This window comes from Lactuca saligna, chromosome 1 (assembly GCF_052625555.1).
Source record: "Lactuca saligna cultivar CGN05327 chromosome 1, ASM5262555v1, whole genome shotgun sequence".
Lineage (NCBI taxonomy): Eukaryota > Viridiplantae > Streptophyta > Magnoliopsida > Asterales > Asteraceae > Lactuca > Lactuca saligna.
In genome coordinates this window covers 132924563-132943976 of record NC_136417.1, presented here as the reverse complement: position 1 = coordinate 132943976, position 19414 = coordinate 132924563, and the positions used below count along the sequence as shown (strand labels likewise).

The 19414-nt window shown below is 36.3% G+C and overlaps 1 protein-coding gene across 5 annotated transcripts; it reads left to right on the top strand.

Moving 5' to 3' along the window:
* Window positions 1-6072: 6072 nt before the first annotated feature.
* On the top strand, window positions 6073-17778 carry LOC145044507 (uncharacterized). Of its 5 annotated transcripts, none has more exons than XR_013681475.1 (10): window positions 6073-6776; window positions 8558-8607; window positions 8709-8754; window positions 10152-10229; window positions 11747-11839; window positions 12943-13022; window positions 13111-13214; window positions 13571-13701; window positions 14405-17234; window positions 17416-17778. XR_013681475.1 is itself a non-coding variant. In XM_078993204.1 (7 exons), the coding sequence occupies exons 1-7, from the start codon at window positions 6216-6218 to the stop codon at window positions 13211-13213; spliced, it is 1011 nt and encodes a 336-aa protein (XP_078849330.1). In that variant the 5' UTR covers window positions 6073-6215; the 3' UTR covers window positions 13214-13410. The 5 variants fall into 5 exon arrangements, 1 of the variants encoding a protein (XP_078849330.1); XR_013681481.1 differs by having other exon boundaries at window positions 14333-17234; window positions 17425-17778; XR_013681469.1 differs by having other exon boundaries at window positions 14333-17234.
* Window positions 17779-19414: the final 1636 nt, after the last annotated feature.

Here is a 19414-nt window from a genome sequence, read left to right as displayed (position 1 = left end):
TTCGTTATAACTCGGATTTTGGCATTCCTTATATCTCCGAAATTCTTGTTTCAACCACTACAACTTTATGCAAAGATGTAGGGCTTATCTCACACTTTAATTTTGACGCTTATTTTTTCTTAATTCATTAAATTATAAAAATCAAGAAAATAAACACATAAATCACATAATTCACATAATTCACAAATAATACATTTTTATTATTTCAAATTTAGTTGAAAAGGTTAACCTAGACTATTACATTGCTAAAAATGGCAAGCCCAGAAACACAGGCGTTACAGTTACCAACTAGACGACGGAGAAGGCCGCATCCCAAAGATGCATCCCAAATAGAGGATAGTGTGTTACTAGGAGGGAGTGGGTTTCTAATGTAAGTTTAGACTAGAGGTATAGACTCTTAACTGAATTGACTGAAGAAAACTCGTATGTCTATGCTCGTGTACATAATATATAACTAATGAATCGAACGACCTTCAGATGGACATCCGATCCCACCAAACCACATCTCAACGAAGAAAAGGAAATAGGGCGGACAAGCCTTCGTAAGTCCTTCAATCATTATTTATATGCATCTATACAAGCATAAACATACATCTAGCTACGCTTGAGTGTGTATCAAGTGGTATCATTCGGTGAAGTATAAGTGTACAGTGGAACATCCGAGTTGTGAAGTATAAGTGTACAGAGGAACATCCAAGTTGTGAAGTATAAGTGTACAGAGGAACATCCGAGTCGTGAAGTATAAGTGTACAGTGTGGGATAATCGAATAGTGAAGTCTAAGTGTACCAAGTATAAGTGTATCACTAAGCAGAGATGACAATAAGTGAAGTAAGAACGTCTATCAAGTATAAGTGAAGTAAAGCCGTTATCAAGTATAAGTGAAGAAGAATCATATCACTAGTGAATAAGTATAAGCGTCATCAAGTATATGCGACTATAAGTATAAGTGAAAACGTTACCGAGTCGGAGTATAAAATAAGAATAAGCGAAGCAACAATATTTAACAAGTAAAAGTATACATCTAAAAGGGAAATCTTTAATGAAAAGCCTTTATGTACAGAGAAATTCACAAATTGTATTCTTTTGTAAAATATGTTTAAAAACCTTAGAGGATCTTTCATAAACCAATTTAGAATGAATTTGGATAAATCCGTATAAGTAAAAGTTATGAAATAAGTAAAAATCATTATAGTGTCCCACTCGGTAAAACAGTGTAAAGTGGTAAAATCTTGTGCATGCGGGTTATCAATCACATGTGATAGACATGATAACTGGCATGTTTAACTTGTATTCCCCCCCTATAAAACATTTAAAAACATTAAAAGGTTCATTCAGGGGTATGAACTCACCTGGTGTAAGTAGGTCCGACGAGAGTGTTGTTTGGGCGTTCGGTGCCACGTAAGGACTCGAACACACTCAATGACCTATTAACATATGATAACATATTTTCACATACAATTAGTATATTTAATACTAATTAAACAAATATACGCGCTCACAGGAGCGGAAAACACTTTGGATAAGTGTTTGGGTGTCCCGGGTAGCGTTTAAGGGTGTGAATGGCTAAGGAACGGAGTTTGCTATCCAAGAATACCCCCTTAATATATAGTTTATGGCCCAGGGACTTCTCACCATGAGTTTACGGCTATAAACTCATGGTGATGGGTTCTAGGGTGTTTTAAGGCTTCTAGCTTGTTCATGGGATTTTTCTAAGTACTTTTCATAAAAGGCATGAGTGGATTTGAGGCTTCTAAGGGCATTATATTGGAGTTCACGGCCTAGGAACACTCCCATGGGAGTTTACGGCCGTAAACTCTCATACCTTGGATTTTGTGAAGTCTTAAGCCCTAACTACCTTCCTAGCAATTTATAATGAAGTGTGATGCTATTTTGGCGGATTAAAACTACCATTTGAGTGGGTTTTGGGGAGTTTACGGCCTAGTCAATTTCTTGGGCCGTAAACTCCTTTTTACCCCTCTATTTCATGTGTTTAAGTCCTTAAATCCTTCCTAGCATTTGATAGAAATAGACTAAGGTCATTTGGGGGGGCAAAAACCACCTTTTGGGCATGTTTTGGGGAGTTTACGGCCTAAGCATGTGCTTGGGCCATAAACTCATTTTTATCCTTCATTTTGAGGTGTTTAATTGATCCAAGCCCCAAATACTAAGTCCCTAAATTATGTATGAAGTCTAAGGGTGGTTTGGGAGTGTTTTTGGGACATTTAAACAAGGTTTAGAGGTGTTTATGGCCTAAGCATGTGCTTGGGCCGTAAACTCTCTTTTATGCCACAAAATGATTGTTTTAAATGTGCAAAAACTCCTAGGCTAATTCTTCTATTTATTTCCAAGCCATTAGGGACAAGTTTGGGTCATTTTGACCTTGTTTTGGGTGTTTACGGCCTAAGGAGATGCTTAGGTCGTAAACTCCTTTTCCATTGCTTCTAAGTCCGATTTTTGGGCTATAAACACACATCAATATGTTTAGAATAACCTAGGGTAAGCGGACTTACAATTTGGAAGCGTTTGGTTGCGGATTCGAGGCTAAAACGAGTCTAGAGAGAGTATAGAGAGAGAGTGTGTAAAAAGTCTCCAATGGACTCCACTCACCCTTACATAGGGTTTTGAGTCGGGACACAGTGGAATTCTACCCGATACTGCCGTTAAACGGGGCTTTTGATCGCACCCGATTTAGTGGTCGTGATAATAAACTAATATTTTCCAAGTAAATAGAAATATGTGCTATGCATTTTATTTCCTTTTATCACGACTTAGCGGCATATAAACATACATAATTGAAATGTTTATTAAACTTGACGACTTCTCATTAATGGAAAATTTTGAACAGTGGAATATTCCGTTAACGGTAACGGGGAAATGTAACGGGGCAACTTGGGTTGTCACAATTTTATAATGAGTTTCACAAACAGTTTGAAAACTAACTCTGCAAGTTAAACGGTTGGTTAATACAGTTTCCAGTGTTAAAAGCATACAAAATATGAAACATTTCAAATGAAATAATAAGTTTGAGTACAAGATTTCCTTGTACTTTTACTTGTATTCCCCCCGGAAAACATTGAAAACACGGAAAAAGGTGTAGGGGTATGAACTCACCAGACGAGAAATGTGCCGGTTAAGATGCTAAGTGTCAGTTCGGGGCTTGAATACACACGAGGTTCCTATGTAATATGAAGAGATACATGATTGTATCTAATTAGACTTTTAATTACCAATTAAGGAAGACAGTACACTCCGAGGCGCGAAAAACACTTCATTTCAAGTGTTAGGAGTGATTCGGGTTGCATCTAAGGAGGTGAAAGGCCTAGATATGGAGTTTGCTCTTCAAGAGTAAACTCCTAAGGGAGTTTTCGGCCCAATGACCATATCTCCATGAGTTTACGACCGTAAACTCATGGGTGGTGTGTTCTTGGATGCTTAATGGTCTTACAACACTTGTGGAATTAGGCTAGGTTTAGTTCTAAGGCATTGGAAGGGATTAAAACATCAAAGGGACCATTTTAAGGAGTTTACGGATGTAAACTAGGAGTTTACGGCTATAAACTCACACATGCACTTTCCTTGTGTGTTTTGATGGTCCTAGGTTAAGCATAAGCGATTCAAGTCCAATGTACAAGCCATGGAAGGAAGTTAGGGCACCATTGACCACTTTAGAGGAGTTTACGGCCCAGGAACCATTACTTGGGGGGTTTACGACCGTAATCTCCTAAGGAGGTGGTTTCTTTCATGTTTAAGGTCCCTAACACAGTGGTGGTTGGTTGTAGACATTATTCCAAGGCATAAGAGGTGTTTAAGGGGCATTTTAACACCTTAAAAGGTGTTTACGACCTTAGAAGGGGTGTTTACGGTCCAATTATGCTCTTGGGCCGTAAACTCATGTTTACTCCCTATATGTTAAGTTTTTGGTGTTCTAAGTCCATTCATGTAAGCCCCTAAGTCATTGCTATGCTCCAGAAGTGGTTTGGAAGGGTTTTGGGGCTCCAAAACCCCATTTAAGGGTGTTTGCGGTTTGGGATAGTTCCTGGACCGTAAAAACATGTCTTTGGTCCTTTTGGATGATTTAGACACAAATTTGAAGGATAAACAAGCTAAACTATCAGTTAGGAGGGATTACTTACCAATTTGGAGCTTGAATGGGTGATTTTTGGATCAAAGTTTGGGTTTGTAGAGAGAGAGAGAGAGAGAGTAGTGAGAGAGAGTGAAAAAGCTTCAAATGAGGTCCTCTCAACTTTATATATGGTTTGAGTTTGAGACCCGGTGGAAATCTACCCGATACTGACGTTAAACAAGGCTTATGGTCGTACCCGATTTAGTTGTCGTAACCCGACGTGGTCGAAACTAAAAATTTTCCAAATAAAAATTGGGGTGTTTTCACGTGGTTTTATTTCGTTCTGACACTTAAAATAAAAACATTAATTTATTTGCCTAACCCAAAAGTTAAGGGAAAAATTTCAATAAAATAAATTTTATTAACGAAAATGGGTTACAGCGACGAAATAAATTACGGGTTGTCACAGAAAATGAGTGAGGTTCAAGCAACGAAACGAGGAGAGGCTGTGGGATCTAGCATTTCCTTCACTTGGAGCTTCTATGGAAGGTAAGAAGCTTGCACGGAGTGCATGGAGTCTATCAGGAGGTATAGACTTCAGATCTGGACCTTGTGAGGTCCATAGAGTCCAAAGGTCCCAACTTTATTCAACCATATAAGAGTTATTGTGCTTAAACCCCTTTGTTGAGTTGTATTGGCATGTTAGAGCAAAATGTGCCATGCATGAACGTAAAGATCAAAGCTTTACATGACATTCGAGCATTGGGAGCCTAGGGCGTGTTTGGTAAAAGTAGCTGTTAGCTGGAAGCGGGTAGCGATTAGCTGGTAGCGGGTAGTTGGTAGCGTGTAGCTGGTAGCGGAAAGTTGTAGCTTTTATTTGTTATATGAATGTTTGGCAAAAGTAGCTGGAAGCTTTTGAAATATATAAAATTACATAAAAGGACAATTTTATTAAAAATAAAAAAATATATAAATATATTTTTAAGGGTAATTATGGAAATTGATTTCAAAAGCTCCGGAGCGTTTTGTTAAAAGCTACATGAAGTAGCTTTTAGAATCGGAGCGTTTTGTTAAAACTAAAAGCTAAACGCTCGTACTGCCAAACGAAGCTTTTTGTTTAAACTGGAGCGTTTTGTCAAAAGCTAAAAGCTAGAAGCTCCCAAACGCTTCCAAAAGCTCCATGCCAAACACGCCCTAGATCTAGAGTGTGGCGTGGTAGATCTGCCTTAAAATGTCTCAATGAAAAACTGACTTAAGCAACTCGCTGAGTCAATGAGCTAACTCGACGAGTCGGCTAGGGTTTTCCCCGATGAGTCTGGACATGGGTAACTCGATGAGCCGACGAGATAACTCGACGAGTTAAAATGGATATTCACGATATTTCAGGAGAAACAAGGGGACTCGACGAGTCACATAGATGCACTCGGCGAGTCAGGTCAACATGGACCGTTGACTTGAGTGTTAACTTCTGTTGACCTTAGGGTTTGGTCAAGACAAAGAATATGGGGACAATGGAGGGGTAAAATGGTATTTTACCCATTCTGCGAGAGAGAGAGAGAGAGAGAGAGTAACATGTTTAGTTGAACTTTTTCACCATCGAAGCAAGTAAAATCTTGGAGTGAAGGTCCTCTGATTACATTAAAAAAATCCGATCTTGATTGGCAGATGTCAGTGAGTTTGTTGCTTGGATTGGCTAGTGTTGGAGCTTAACCTTGTAACAATGGTGAAAATGGTGAATTTGTTAGTAATACGTTATGACACGCGTCCCATATTTTTTCACATAACTTATTAGTTTGGTTGGTTTGTAACAATAGAAGAAGAAGTGTTAAATGGGGTAACAAAGGTAAAAAAGTTAAAAAAAGTTAAATGATTACAACAGCGGTTTCGTGTAAATTTTCTTTAATAAATTTTTATTTAAGACTAAATTATAAATTAACTTAAAATTTTAGGATTTTATTTTTATTTATTTATTTTTTTCTCGAGATTTCTCAACAACAAACACCCAAAAATCAAATGTTTTTCAAAAGAGAAGCCGCTCAAGTTTTTGACAGAAATCTATCCATCTTTCGAACACCATAAACAACACTCCTCGAATTGAATCATCAAACAATTTGGTCGAAACTGGATCTCAATACTTTGAAACCCTTGCCAATGTCATCTCCACCCCCACCAAATCCCACCACCACAACCACAACCACCGCCGTCGCCGCAACCGCAACCGCCGATTTCTTTAAATCGGTAGCGCGACAGAGGCCCCGAAAGCACGTACACCCATCAATCTACCAAACCTTCTACAATCCCCAACCCGCCACTTCGGCAGCTTTCCCACCACCAACACAACGTCAACAACCACCACAACAGTCCCTTCAATCGAATTCAAGAACTCATCATCAACAATCAGCGGCGGGGGGAGTTCTATATCCTGTTGCTTCCTCCGGAAGGGGGTTCCTGTCAAAGCATCAACAACTTACCTCCGACCAGAGTGCGGCAGTGGGAGTGGTAATCAATTCTGACGGCTTCCCCCCTGGTCCTGTCTCCGCTTACCCTTATGCTGTTCATCGGCCATATGGGTTCTCAAATTCTGATATTCCTGGTCAAACTTCGCATCAATTGGTTACTCCCTCGTCTGCCCATCTGCAACAAACCCTCATGGGTGGCGGCGCTATAGTTCCCACATTTTCTGCTGGGGTTTCAGTTTCTGCAAACCCAAAGGTTTAAATTCTCTGCGCTATACACACTTAAAATGAATTCTTCTTTTTTGTTGCATTGTTTCGCTCAGAGTCACGTTCGAATGCCCTTTTTGCTCTAATACATTCTGATCTGGCACCCTATAAGATCGCATTTTCACTAAATTGCATCATAGATTCATTCATGATTGATAATACATCCTCATTCTGAACAAATGACAGTCTTTATGATGCTTGAGTTACATTTGCAGCATCGTGTTTTGTCTTACTTGATAAAATGAAAAAAGTTTATCACTCAGTCATACCAATAGAATAATAATCAAAATAGCAGTGCCAATTGTAGATTAGAAATGGTAATCTTTTGAGTATTTATTGGAAGTGTACATGACTGGAGCTTAAGGCCCGGCCTGGTTTCTGACTTATTTGGCAAAATGATAAGTGAGTAAGCCCCTTTATGCGTGGCATAGAGACCTAGACTAATGCCAATGGGACAAAAGTTGCAACATTTTCTCCTATACCAAAAGGTGGAACAAAGTGGGATAGGGACTCTCTCATGATCTTCTGCTTGTGAAAAAGACGTGAATACCCTCCTCCTCACCCATCATGAAAAGTAGCCCTAGAATTTAAAAGGTTTTAAAATCATATATCTTTTCTTAATTAATTTAGTATTGGAAATTGAGTAACTGGTTATAAAATGTTTATGCAAATCACATGTTCTACATTCTAGAGCTTCTTGTGTAACATCCCAAGTACAAATTTATAGGCTAACACAGTAACTTATGTATGAAGATAAAAATCGTGGTGGAAGTTATAGATAACCCACAACTTAACGCTTATACGGTGATCAAACCTTTTATTTATATTTCTTTTATCAAAGTTGTTATAACACTCAAGTTTGAAAGTATACATTTGTGATTGAATTGAAGAGTGAATACATGTCTGCATGTTGTGCTAGCTTGTGAGTGTATAAAGTGTATTTTCTTGTTATTCTGGTCCAACACATTAACTAAGAAAGACCAAAGGTTTAAATGATGAAAATATTAAGATACTATGATATGGAAGTCATGATGGTTATGTGGATGAAAATACTAAATCTAGCCAAAATTTTTGTACAATTAACGATTCGTAACATTTGAGAAAGTTCTATAATGCCCTATCCAAAAGAAGAATAAAATCTAATTGATAATTGTTGCTTCTTTAATGAGAAATTTCTAGAGGGGGCGGATGGCATGATCCTCTAATTGGCGACATAAACATTTCCGATCATTGTCACTTGGAAGAAATTTTCACCTATATTAAGGAGAAGTAGCTTTATTTCATTATTTTTTTTATGGATAGAAGTTTAGGCTTTGGTAACAGCAAAGGAGCGGCTAGAAGGCTATTTATCGATTTAAATGAAAGACCCGAAGAGGAAGAAACCGTAGATCCAAATGATCAACCAAAGCCAAAGGGAACTGCAAATTCCTCCTATGTTGATCGTGCTTTTCATAAACAAAGAGACACGGTAACACTCAAATTTAAAATGAATTCAGTAGAACATTCCCATGGCGATTGCCTCACCGGTTGCATAACTTAGAAATTTCATATCTAATTGTGAAGAGAAGGTTTTTATTTGAGTCTGGATATTTTATTAATAATATGAAGATCTATCTATATATATCTGTGATATGATTCTTTTTCTTTTTACACTTTTGTGCACATTCGGATACTTTTTATTCTTTATTTTGATCTGATATCAATTATTTTAATTGGATTCTTCACATTCTTTGTGATGTTTTCTATTGCATAACATATTTTTATTTGTAGGCTGTTGCTCAATCATCAGCTCCTGAAGATAATGGCTTATATACTATAAGGTAATATCAGGTTCGGTTCCTTACATACTGTATGTGTAGATTGTTGTCCAATCATCATTTTCTCTTCAGCTGATAGTGATTTTTGTTTATGATTTTTATAGGGATAAAAACGGAGATGGTAGTTTTGCTATTATTAGAGATAGAAAGGTGAAAATACTTTCTTTGCCTTGTGTGTTTCTGATATCTTTATTATGCATGCAGAAGCAAAATTTATTAGTTTATCTTACTTTTATTTTGGATGGAGAACGGTTCATTTACCTGACTCTAAGGCCTTGTTTTTTTATTTTATTTTATTTTATAATTTTATTTATAGAAATGACAGCACACATTGGGAATTAGCAGGAAAAGATAAATGAGCGCAACCTGTAAAAAGTAGGACTTAATGGGAAAACAACCTTCCCTCCTAATATTAACTTATTCTTTCTACATTAAATAAAAAAGAAACGGCACCTACATTGTGGGTATTCCATGAACAAACAACAAACATATAACTTCAGAAAAAAAATGTACAGTAGTTAAATTCTGCACATGTCATGCATGCATAGATGAGTTCTTGTTTGAATTACTTCATTACATCTTTTGAGATTATGATTTATACTTGTTTGAATTGCTTTTGTTTTTTATGCAAAGGAATTTAAATTATTTTATAATGTTTGTGGCATAAATCAACCAAAATATATCATTTGTTTCTGCCTATAAATAAATATATTTGCTAGTTAGTGCATACTAGTTATCCTTCTTTTGGAATATATACAAAGAAAAGGTACTTTTCATATTAGTCTAGCAATGTTCAAATTGATAGCTTCATAATAAGTTGGCTCACTAGAATACATACATAAATCAATAGAAAGTGAAAATGTGAATATTACTTCAAAGGGCTCTAGTGCATGTTGCATTAAGAAACATTTGCGTATATACAGTCATTGCCAATATCACAGCCAACAGTTCCCATATAAATTATCATAGAATTTTTGAATAAAATATAGAATAGGCGGATGCAAGCAAAATATTTTTGACAAATTAAATTCATATTATATATTAACAACATAATGTTGAAGATACTAAAATTAGTGTTCCAATACTTCCTATTACGTTTATTGTGTGAAAATAGTGATACAACATGTTTTGAGCTCATAAATTCATTGGGGCATTTTGATATACCGTCTTTGAGTAGTTTAATGCACAGGTGTATCGTTACAATTTACTACACATATATGCAAGCACAGTTGGATGTTTCATTAGTCAGGTCAACAGATGTAGAAGACTGAGTCAAGTTGGTGGTATGTACTGCATAAACAATTAGGCCATGCAAATCAAATTTGCTTCTACTTGCTTAGTTATTCGACTAGAATTGAAGAGATTATGATGAACTTGAGATATTAAAATAATCACAAAGGTCTTTTAGCATACAACTAATGTGTAATATGCTAATAGCTATTTAGTTCACGCTATAAAAGCTTCTTTGTGTGATCTTATGAAGACTTTTCATATTCTAAATCTACTCATGATGTTATTTGTTGCTGCTACTGTTTTAAACAAAACAGGTTCAAGTTGTTGAGGGCACTTCTCTTTATGCTCAATGTCGGTCGTGGTTAAAGAATGGATTTACTTTGGAAAATCAGGTATTTTTTATGGCTAGCATCTCATAAGTTCTATTCTTATTTTTTTAATTTGCAAACAAAAATTCACACAGAGAAAATGGCCCACATCATATCTTTTTCGAAAAAGGGCATATGGGCCATCCTGGCATCCTCCACCAACTCCTATTTCCCATTTGATTTGCTACTGGGAACACGATTGAACTAGAGAAGCTTTGTAGGATATTTTCAATAATGAGGTTGACGAGGGGCATCCATGTCTTTTGCACAGACAAGAGATCATCTTGCTCCACCTTTGCTCGTGGGATAAAAATTGACATTGATAAGGTCTATAACCTTAGCCCACTACAAAGGAACCTAATAGACCCATGGATAGTATACAAGAGAAGGGTTCTTCTCTCAGTGAGAATTGATTTGTATATGTTTTCATTTGATTTGAATTTAAAGCTTTCCTCTCCATTTTGAATTCATTGTTACGTAGTTGTTCTCCCTATTCTATTACATTTTCCTTGTAGATATTTTAACAATTGGTTCCACTGCCTTCCTTCTTCCTGCATCTTATCAATGGTGCAATCTACAAAACCTCAAGTGACAACCCGTCTCCAGGCCCTCCAAACCCGTATTGAATCTCACGATGGAAGAATCGATCCTTATCCATGCAACTCGATGAACTCTCTTTCTTTGTCAACATAGATATTTTGAATGAGATTTCTCGTTCCATAGAGTAGTTGAAGCAAGGTGTTCAGATTCAACAACGAAGGCAGGTCATCTTAGGATCCTGATGAGGTTGAGTCTCATCACTCTCACCCCCCTATCATCACCATCACCGCCTTTGGTTCCAGCAAACTCCTTCCTCGACGTCCAGACCCTATCCACAATCCTCCACATCTGGAAGCATCACTTTTCTCATTTCCCAAAGTCAAACTACCGGTCTTTGATGATGAGGATTCTTAAGGATGGGTGACCAAGGTTGAACTCTACTTCCAAGTGCACCATACCCGCAAAATAACAAGCTCTACTTTAGCATAAATGTGTATGGAGGATTTTGCAGTCCGCTGGTACATAAATATCTTGATTAAGCATCCTGAGGGATCAATTCCATATCAAACGTTTGAATAGATTTAGTGGCATCATACCCACAACCAATTAACTGATATCCATTGGGAAACAACTAATTGTACCAATAGTTAATGGAGACCAAGAACAAATTGATCGAGGCCCAAAACACCTAACCTAACCGATGGTTAGAATTCAGAAGCGAAGGTTGTGAACAAATTGTCTGACTTGATTAACGTTCAAACCTAATTACATCTATTTATATCATTAAAAAGGAAAAAAAAGATAAAAAAGCAATAAAGCCCGCTATGTGGTTGCTAAACAGTCAATATCGCCGCATTGCTACGTAGCACGTTTGTGAAAAAGACATGACTGCCCCTGCCCTTCTCATCTTCATCATAAAAATGCTTAAATAGTCCTAGAAAGCTTGTCTAGTCTCATGTATGTGTGTTATTGTGTCTTATAGAGTTAACCTTTGTTGACAGCCACAATATGTCGATTGTGTCAAGTCTCTTCCAAAGCCGTTGCCTGCATCCATGGTAGAAGCAACAAAGGAGGACGATATGGAGATGGAGGAGGTATGTACTCTCACTTTTGTAGTTTTGTTTTAAGCTAAATGCAAGGAATAACAACCTACTCTCATTTATTTGTAAGTGATAGCATCTTACCTTATCTTTTTTAAAGCATCCAGCTTTCAGTTTTTTTCTTAATAAGACGTACATTGATAAATCTACCCAAATATAGCATCGTACTTTTTAAGTTTTTCTTATTAAGAGATTAATACTTAAAATAAATCTACCAAGTATACAACTGAAAATTACGTTGGTTGTATTTTGACGACATTGTTGTAAATTGGGTAGATATTTCAAAGTACAATGGTTTAATACTTTAATAGGAAGAAATGGAAGTAGGATGTTAGAATAAATACATTAATGAAAGTACATTGCTCCATTTTTTGAAATGAGATTCGATTGCATTAGAAATTAAAAATGTTAATTTGCCTCCTAAATTTCCATTTTTAAAAATTGATAAAGAGTCGTTTCGTGAACTTGTATATGATCATGTTTGAAACTTCCTTCTAATAGTAAAGTTAGTTCAATCATTGTGCTGTTTTTGAAATCAGATGAGCCTGGTTTCTATCTTATTGCGACTAATTTTCAGTTCTCTACCAGTTTATGCAACTAACACGAATTATGCAACCATGTTATAACAAGTTAAACGATTTGTATTGAAACATAGTTACATATTTTGTCTAAAAAAACCAGTTTGGCAAAAAAAAAAAAAAAAAGGTAATAATATGTTTGATGCGTAAACAAACATTTATCTACAAGAACATTAGTTGTTCATGTACCTACTTGAGGAGCTATCAAATAGTACTTTTTTGTTAAAAACACATAATTAATGTTGCTCACTTATGAAGAACATGATGTTAAATAACTTCTAAGGGCAAAAATGGGATAAGATTTTATAATGAATGAATGCAAAGCATGAAAGACCAATGTTTTGGAGTAGAGGGACACCAACATCTAGAAAGTATGTAAACCTTTGAATGCTTTGTGCGTTCTCTCTTTTACCCTCATCTCTTCCGGATGAAAAGATATACGTAACTTCGTTTTCTACCGTGTATATATGTAGACACGTGTCACTAAGAAATGACATATTTCCCCTTACATGGTCTCAGAAAATGGAAGATGTTGAGCATTTATCTGCTAAGGAGCTGTTGCAACAGCATGTTAAGCATGCTAAGAAGGTCCGAATGAGGTATGCTTTCTTAATTTTTAACTCAGTTGACTCTCAAAAGTCAGACATTGACTTAATGGACATTAATAAGGCATCTTGTTATTTGCAGATTAAGAAATCAAAGGCTACAAAGAATCGAAAGGTACAAAGACCGTCTTGCCCTTCTCTTGCCCCCGGTGGTAGACCAACAACCAAAAAACGAAACTACTTGAGGTGTCCACATTTGAAATGCTTTTTTTTTTTTTTTTTGTTTTTTGTTTTTTGTGAATGTTTATCAACAAATGAGAATTCTAGTTTCATTGGATTTGGCTGAAATCGAAATTTAGTTCCATTTGTGTATTGAGTACGAAGTTGAATTCTGTTGGCCTTGATAAAATTCTTTGACTAGTGGATTTCAACGTTCCATTCATTATGTATGCAATTTTCAGCAGCCCCTTCTTGTTAGAAGAATACTCAGATACCTCTTTTAACCTTCGCCTCTATATTAGCTTTCCATCTTTTCGCTAGCAATTTCCATTCCATTTGCTATCAACCATGCAACCAAATATGACATATTTCAATTTCTTTAGGGCGTGTTTGGTTGCAAAATCTGAAGGAATTGGAGTCTTGAAGCTGGTGGCCAAACCAACGGAATTGTATTCCAAGAGATTCTTTTGAAATCCATGTTTTCGAGGGATCTTTATTATTCCTAAAGTGGGTGGTAAGAATTGAATTCCTTTGTGAGCTAAAAACACAAACACATTCTTTCTTTTTAACATAATTTACATTTAAATTTCTTTGATAGATTTACAAACCAAAGAGACATAATTTACATTTAAATTTCTTTGATAGATTTACAAACCAAAGAGAGTAGCAAAGGATATTATTTAATAAGTTACATTTCCGTCTAATCAAGCATGCATATTAGAATTTATTCGGATATTTTATTTCTTTTTTAATTCAAATTGCTTTGAATCGGCCTTTATCTTTTTTAAGAGCATTATGTTTAATAATATTTTAATTCATTCCAAAATATAATGTGAACCAAATATCGGGTTAGCATGTGATATGCAATCCTATTCGATCAAAAATCAAAAAGTCAAAACTAATCCCGGGACAAATGGAATAAAATGTCTTGTTCAACTTTGGATACTTATATAATTTATAAGAACACAACCTTATCTTGCTCAACTTTGGATACTTTAAATCTTGATTTGTCCCTAATTTTTATATATATATATATATATATATATATATATATATATATATATATATATATATATATATATATATATATATATTTGCATATTTTACATTTGAATGTGAAAATAATTGTTTGTGTCTGTAAACAGACGACACCAATTTATATACCCTTTTGGTGATAACCTCAATCCTAACGCTCACTTGGGGACTTCTTACTCCAGCTGTTCCAAGAGTGTCCGCTCTCTTCATGAGGCTTCACTTGGCATAGATGCTAGGGCCTTGTTATGACTTCCGAGACTCATCTATCCTATTATTGAGAAAATTCCCTACTTGGAGTGAGAATCCCTTTATCCTGAAGCAGCGGCAAAAACGGTTTGATCTCTTACCTTTTGCTCATATCCCAGAGACTCGTTTGGAGTTAGTTTCTCATTCGAATAAGAATAATCAACAATGACACCTTCTCTCTTTACCTTTACTGGCTTTAATGACACTGCATGGGACGCAACAACAAACTCTTTCCCCTCAATTGTCTGGGGCTATTATCCGCTCCCTTGCTTTCAGAGAACTCCCCCCGTTATAGATAGATAGTCAAAAAGGGGCTTTCTTCTCTTAATCATAATCACACTTTGAATACTTATCGTTTTCCTACCTCCATGCATTGTCATAGAAATCTTAGGCAGCGTTTGGCAATAGAACTGGATTGGATAGGATTGAACAGAATTGGACTGGGCTGAACAGGACTGGACTAATTTTTTATATAGTGTTTGGTAAGACTGGAACAGAACGGAACAAGTTACCATAAAATGTTTGTTAAAACTAGAAATGAACAAACAACACCTAAAAGTTACCCCTTATGTATAGGAAAGACTAAAAATTTAACTAAACATGAATCATTTCAAAATTAATAAAAAGATTCCCACAAATTGTTTATAATTCCATAAATTCAAAAAAATACTAATACTGATGTTAATATAAATATCTTGTTGAAACACAATTAAATGCATACAATTGGATTAAATGTATAAGCTACAGTTGCATTATGTCAATATAAAAATTACATTATAAGCCACAAGAGGGTTATATGAACTTAAATTAGATGTCAAGATAACAATTACAGGGCTGGTAGAATACTGATTAACACACTCTGCAACATAGTTCAATGTAAAAATGGAGGTCAACATGAAAATTATAGAATATTGCTTAAAGATTGATAGCGTTTTTCCAAAAACATTAAGTCGGTGACTTTAGCTATCTATTTTATTAAAACAATAGGTTTAAGTTTATAGAATCGTAGCTTTTTGGTAATTCTCAAGATACAATAAAATAAATAAGCCTCAATTTGAAACAAATTGGTAACTAAAGTTCCATTGAGTTAAGTAAAGAGAAAATCATAAATGTGATTACTGATGATACGCATGAAGAGAGACGATAGTAAGCACTGCGTGATATTTGTGAAGAAGGTGTAGCAAAGATGTCGAAGGAAAAGACAAAAAATATGATATTATTATTAAGACGTGATGATGAGGATAAACACAAAGGAGATCAATATCGAAAGAGTAAATCTACCGGAAAAAAAAAGTTTGTGTTCCGCTCAGTTCCATCCTTTTGGGTGGGACTAAAAATTTAAGAATTAGTCCCATTGGACTTGATCAAAAATATTTCTTGTTCTTGTTCCATCAACGCCAAACACCCTCTCAAGAGTTCTAGTTGTGTTTTGTTCCATCCTGTACCACACAACAAACGCTACCTTAAGGACTAATAACTTACTCAAGAGAATTAGTCTTCTAGTCCTTTTCTTTGGGTATTATAGTCACGTGGTACTAGTGCTCATTTACCAGACGTTAGGTTACTTTCTTTCTGTATACACATGTAATTCTCATCAATCATATACAACATCAAATTTCAATTGTATTCTCTCGTCTCTATATGGTATCAGCCTGTGGGCTTTATGATTCCACCATGTCCGCCACCAACCAGCAACTTCTTGCTGCGACTCAAATCGTCTCCACCAACCTCACTTCCAAATTCCTACTCTCAACATCAAGCTAGATCGAGACAACTACCCTCTTTGGCGCACCACCATTATCTCTGCCCTAGAATGCTTTGATCTTGAGTCCTTTGTTCTTAATCCACTCCCACCACCAGAAACTATTGCTCTCCCTACTGTTACTGATGCTCCAACCGCTAAGAATGTAACCTCTGTTCCAAATCCAATGTTTGCTACCTGGAAAAAGTAGGACTAGTTTGTTCTCCTTTGGATGAAATCCACCCTATTTGATCGATCGCTTGCTACCGTTGCTAGATCATCATCCTCCAACAGGCGTGGAAAACCCTAGAACGATTTTTTCAAGCTCACACTTGTGCATAGAGGATGACCCTCAAAACTCGACTTCAATCGCTCTCCAAAGGGTCATTATCTGTGATCGACTACCTTGAAAAGAAACGCCAGATTGAAGACTTTTTGGCTGAAAATCTCACCCCTGTTTCTTTGAAGACGACCTCATTACCTACATCATCAATGGTCATGACTCTTCCTAACCACTTTGTTTATGCTTTTCTCATGAAATCTGACACCACTTCTATCGATGACCTATTTGGCCTACTTCTTCAAGAATAAGCCCGTATTAATCAGGACCTTGCTCGTCAAGCCGCCACCCAACTTTCGACATCCACTTCTACTCATCCCACCTCTTTCCTGATGGCAAATCAAGTTTCTCACAACCAAACCTATTCCTACTTCCATACCACAACTCACCAACAAAATTCTCACTATCGTGGGTTTGATAGTTGTCATCATCGTCTGGATTGCCAACTGTGCAATAAACCAGGCCATGAAGCCATCAACTGTTGGCAACGGGGTAATCAAATTGACTACCCTTCTCGTTGTCCCACTCCTCGTGATCAACCTCGCTAGGCTCATCTTGCAAGCTACCCCAGTCCATCAACTGTCATGGACCCTTCCTGGTACTTCGACTCAGGAGCGACCGATCATGTTACTTCTGATCCCAAAAAGTTGCATATCACAGAACCACACACTGAAGACAACAAATTGTAAGTTGCCAATGGTAACCACTTACTTATTACTCATTCTGGCTCTACTTCATTATCTTCATTGCGTTTACCTAAAGTGTTTGTTGTTCCTCGTTTAATTAAAAATCTTCTCAATGTGTCTCAACTAACACATGATAATAACGTCTTCATGGAATTTTGGCCTAATCATTGTGTTGTTAAGATCTTACAGGGCAAACCAATCATCCAAGGCAGCATTGAAAATGGTCTTTACCGTTTAGCTCTTCCTCAACATACCAAGTCGTCTACCATAGCTCTCTCCTGTGTGTACCTCCTTAGCTGGATGGCATAACCGTCTCGCTCACCCTCATGACGAATACTTCGCCGACTTGTTTCTCAGTTTCAGCTTCTAATATCCACAAATAAATTGTCATCAGTCTGTGAATCTTTCCAATTGGGAAAAAATCATAGATTTCCCCTTTCATCTACTCATGTTTCCTGTTCTAAACCATTTGAATTATTGTATTCAGATGTTTGGGGTCCATCCCCTTTATTATCAATAAATGGAAATCGTTATTTTCTTTTATTTGTTGATGATTATACAAAATTTATTTGGATCTATTTTTTTTTCTCACAAATCCCAAGTTTTACAAACTTTTATCAACTTTCGCACTATGATCAAAACACATTTTGATTCTGACATAAAATGTGTTCAATCTAATTAGGGTGGTGAATTTTGTCCTGTTTCTAATTACCTCCAAACTTGTGGTATTACTCATAGAGTTTCCTGTCCATACACATCTGAACAAAATGGAGACGTGGAACGTAGAAATAGAGTAATTATTGAAAAAGACTTATCTTTACTAGCTCAATCATCCCTCCCACAGGAATACTGGAAACATGCCTTTAAAACCTCAACCTACCTACATAACCGAACCATTACTCCAACACTAAAATATTCTTCTCCTTATTCCTTTCTCTACAAAAAGGATCCTGATTATGCCTTTCTTCGAACATTCAGATGCCTTTGTTATCCCTTCTTACGCCCATACAACTCTCATAAAATGGACTTCCGTTCACTTCCCAGTGTATTTTTAGGATACAGTGCTTCTCACAAAGGGTATTTGTGTCTTCACATACCCACATCCCATGCAGTTAACCGAGTATGCTAATTCATGCATGCACCCACTACCTTACATTGACAGGCGGTTAAATGAATATTGCGATATTTGAACGATACATTACATCATTGTCTTCACTTCAAACCACACAAGGCAACCTCACCTCTAGCATACCCTGACTCTAATTAGATATCAGATAAGGATGATAGCAGATCTCAATATGGATGTGACATATTTCATGGAGCAAATTTGATTTGTTGGACATCACAAAAACAACGTGTCGTTGCTCGATCGGGTACTGAGGCAGAATATCGGGCCCTTGCTTACACAACAGCTGAATTAATATGGATCCAACATCTACTTCACAATCTGAAAAGTTCATATCCCTAAGCCTCCTATTTTGCTATGTGATAATGTTGGTGCAATGTTCATGTGCAAAAATCCTATTATCATTACCAGATCTAAAAATATAGCTCTAGACTTTCACTTTGTAAGAGAACAAGTTGATACAGGTGCCCTTAAAATTTGTCAAGTCTCATCGATTGATCAGCTAGCCGACATATTCACAAAACCATTTGGAAACGATCGTGTTGCAAAGATACGACACAAGCTTCAAGTTCGACCCCCACTTGAGCTTGCCGGGGGGTAATAACGACTAATAACTTAGTCAACAAGATTTAGTCAAGAGAATTAGTCTTCTAGTCCTATTCTTTGGGTATTATAGTCACGTGGTACTAGTGCTCATTTATTAGATATTAGGTTACTTTCTTTCTATATATATACATGTAATTCTCATCAATCATATACAACACCAATTTTCAATTGTATTCTCTCATCTCTATATCCCCTTCATTTTTTAGAACAATCAAACTTTATTAAGCTAGTAAGGAGCTAGATAAATATCAACGACCAAATTAAAATTTTGACATTTCTACTTCTATTGTGCACCTATATAAATCTCTAAGTAATTTTTTTTATCAAAATATAAGACCTTTTTAAGGCTTATCCTTACTAAACAAAAGAGTTGATACGTGCATGGACTGCAATTCTCCAAACTCAAATTCCGAACCAAGTATGATTAGTTACGATCGTCAAATGAGA

Coding starts and splice junctions, on each gene's coding strand:
- LOC145044507 (XM_078993204.1), top strand. CDS start 6,216: ATGTCATCTCCACCCCCACCAAATCCCACCACCACAACCACAACCACC. Junction 8,608..8,708: donor AATGGCTTATATACTATAAG/GTAATATCAGGT, acceptor TGATTTTTATAG/GGATAAAAACGGAGATGGTA. Junction 8,755..10,151: donor CTATTATTAGAGATAGAAAG/GTGAAAATACTT, acceptor TAAACAAAACAG/GTTCAAGTTGTTGAGGGCAC.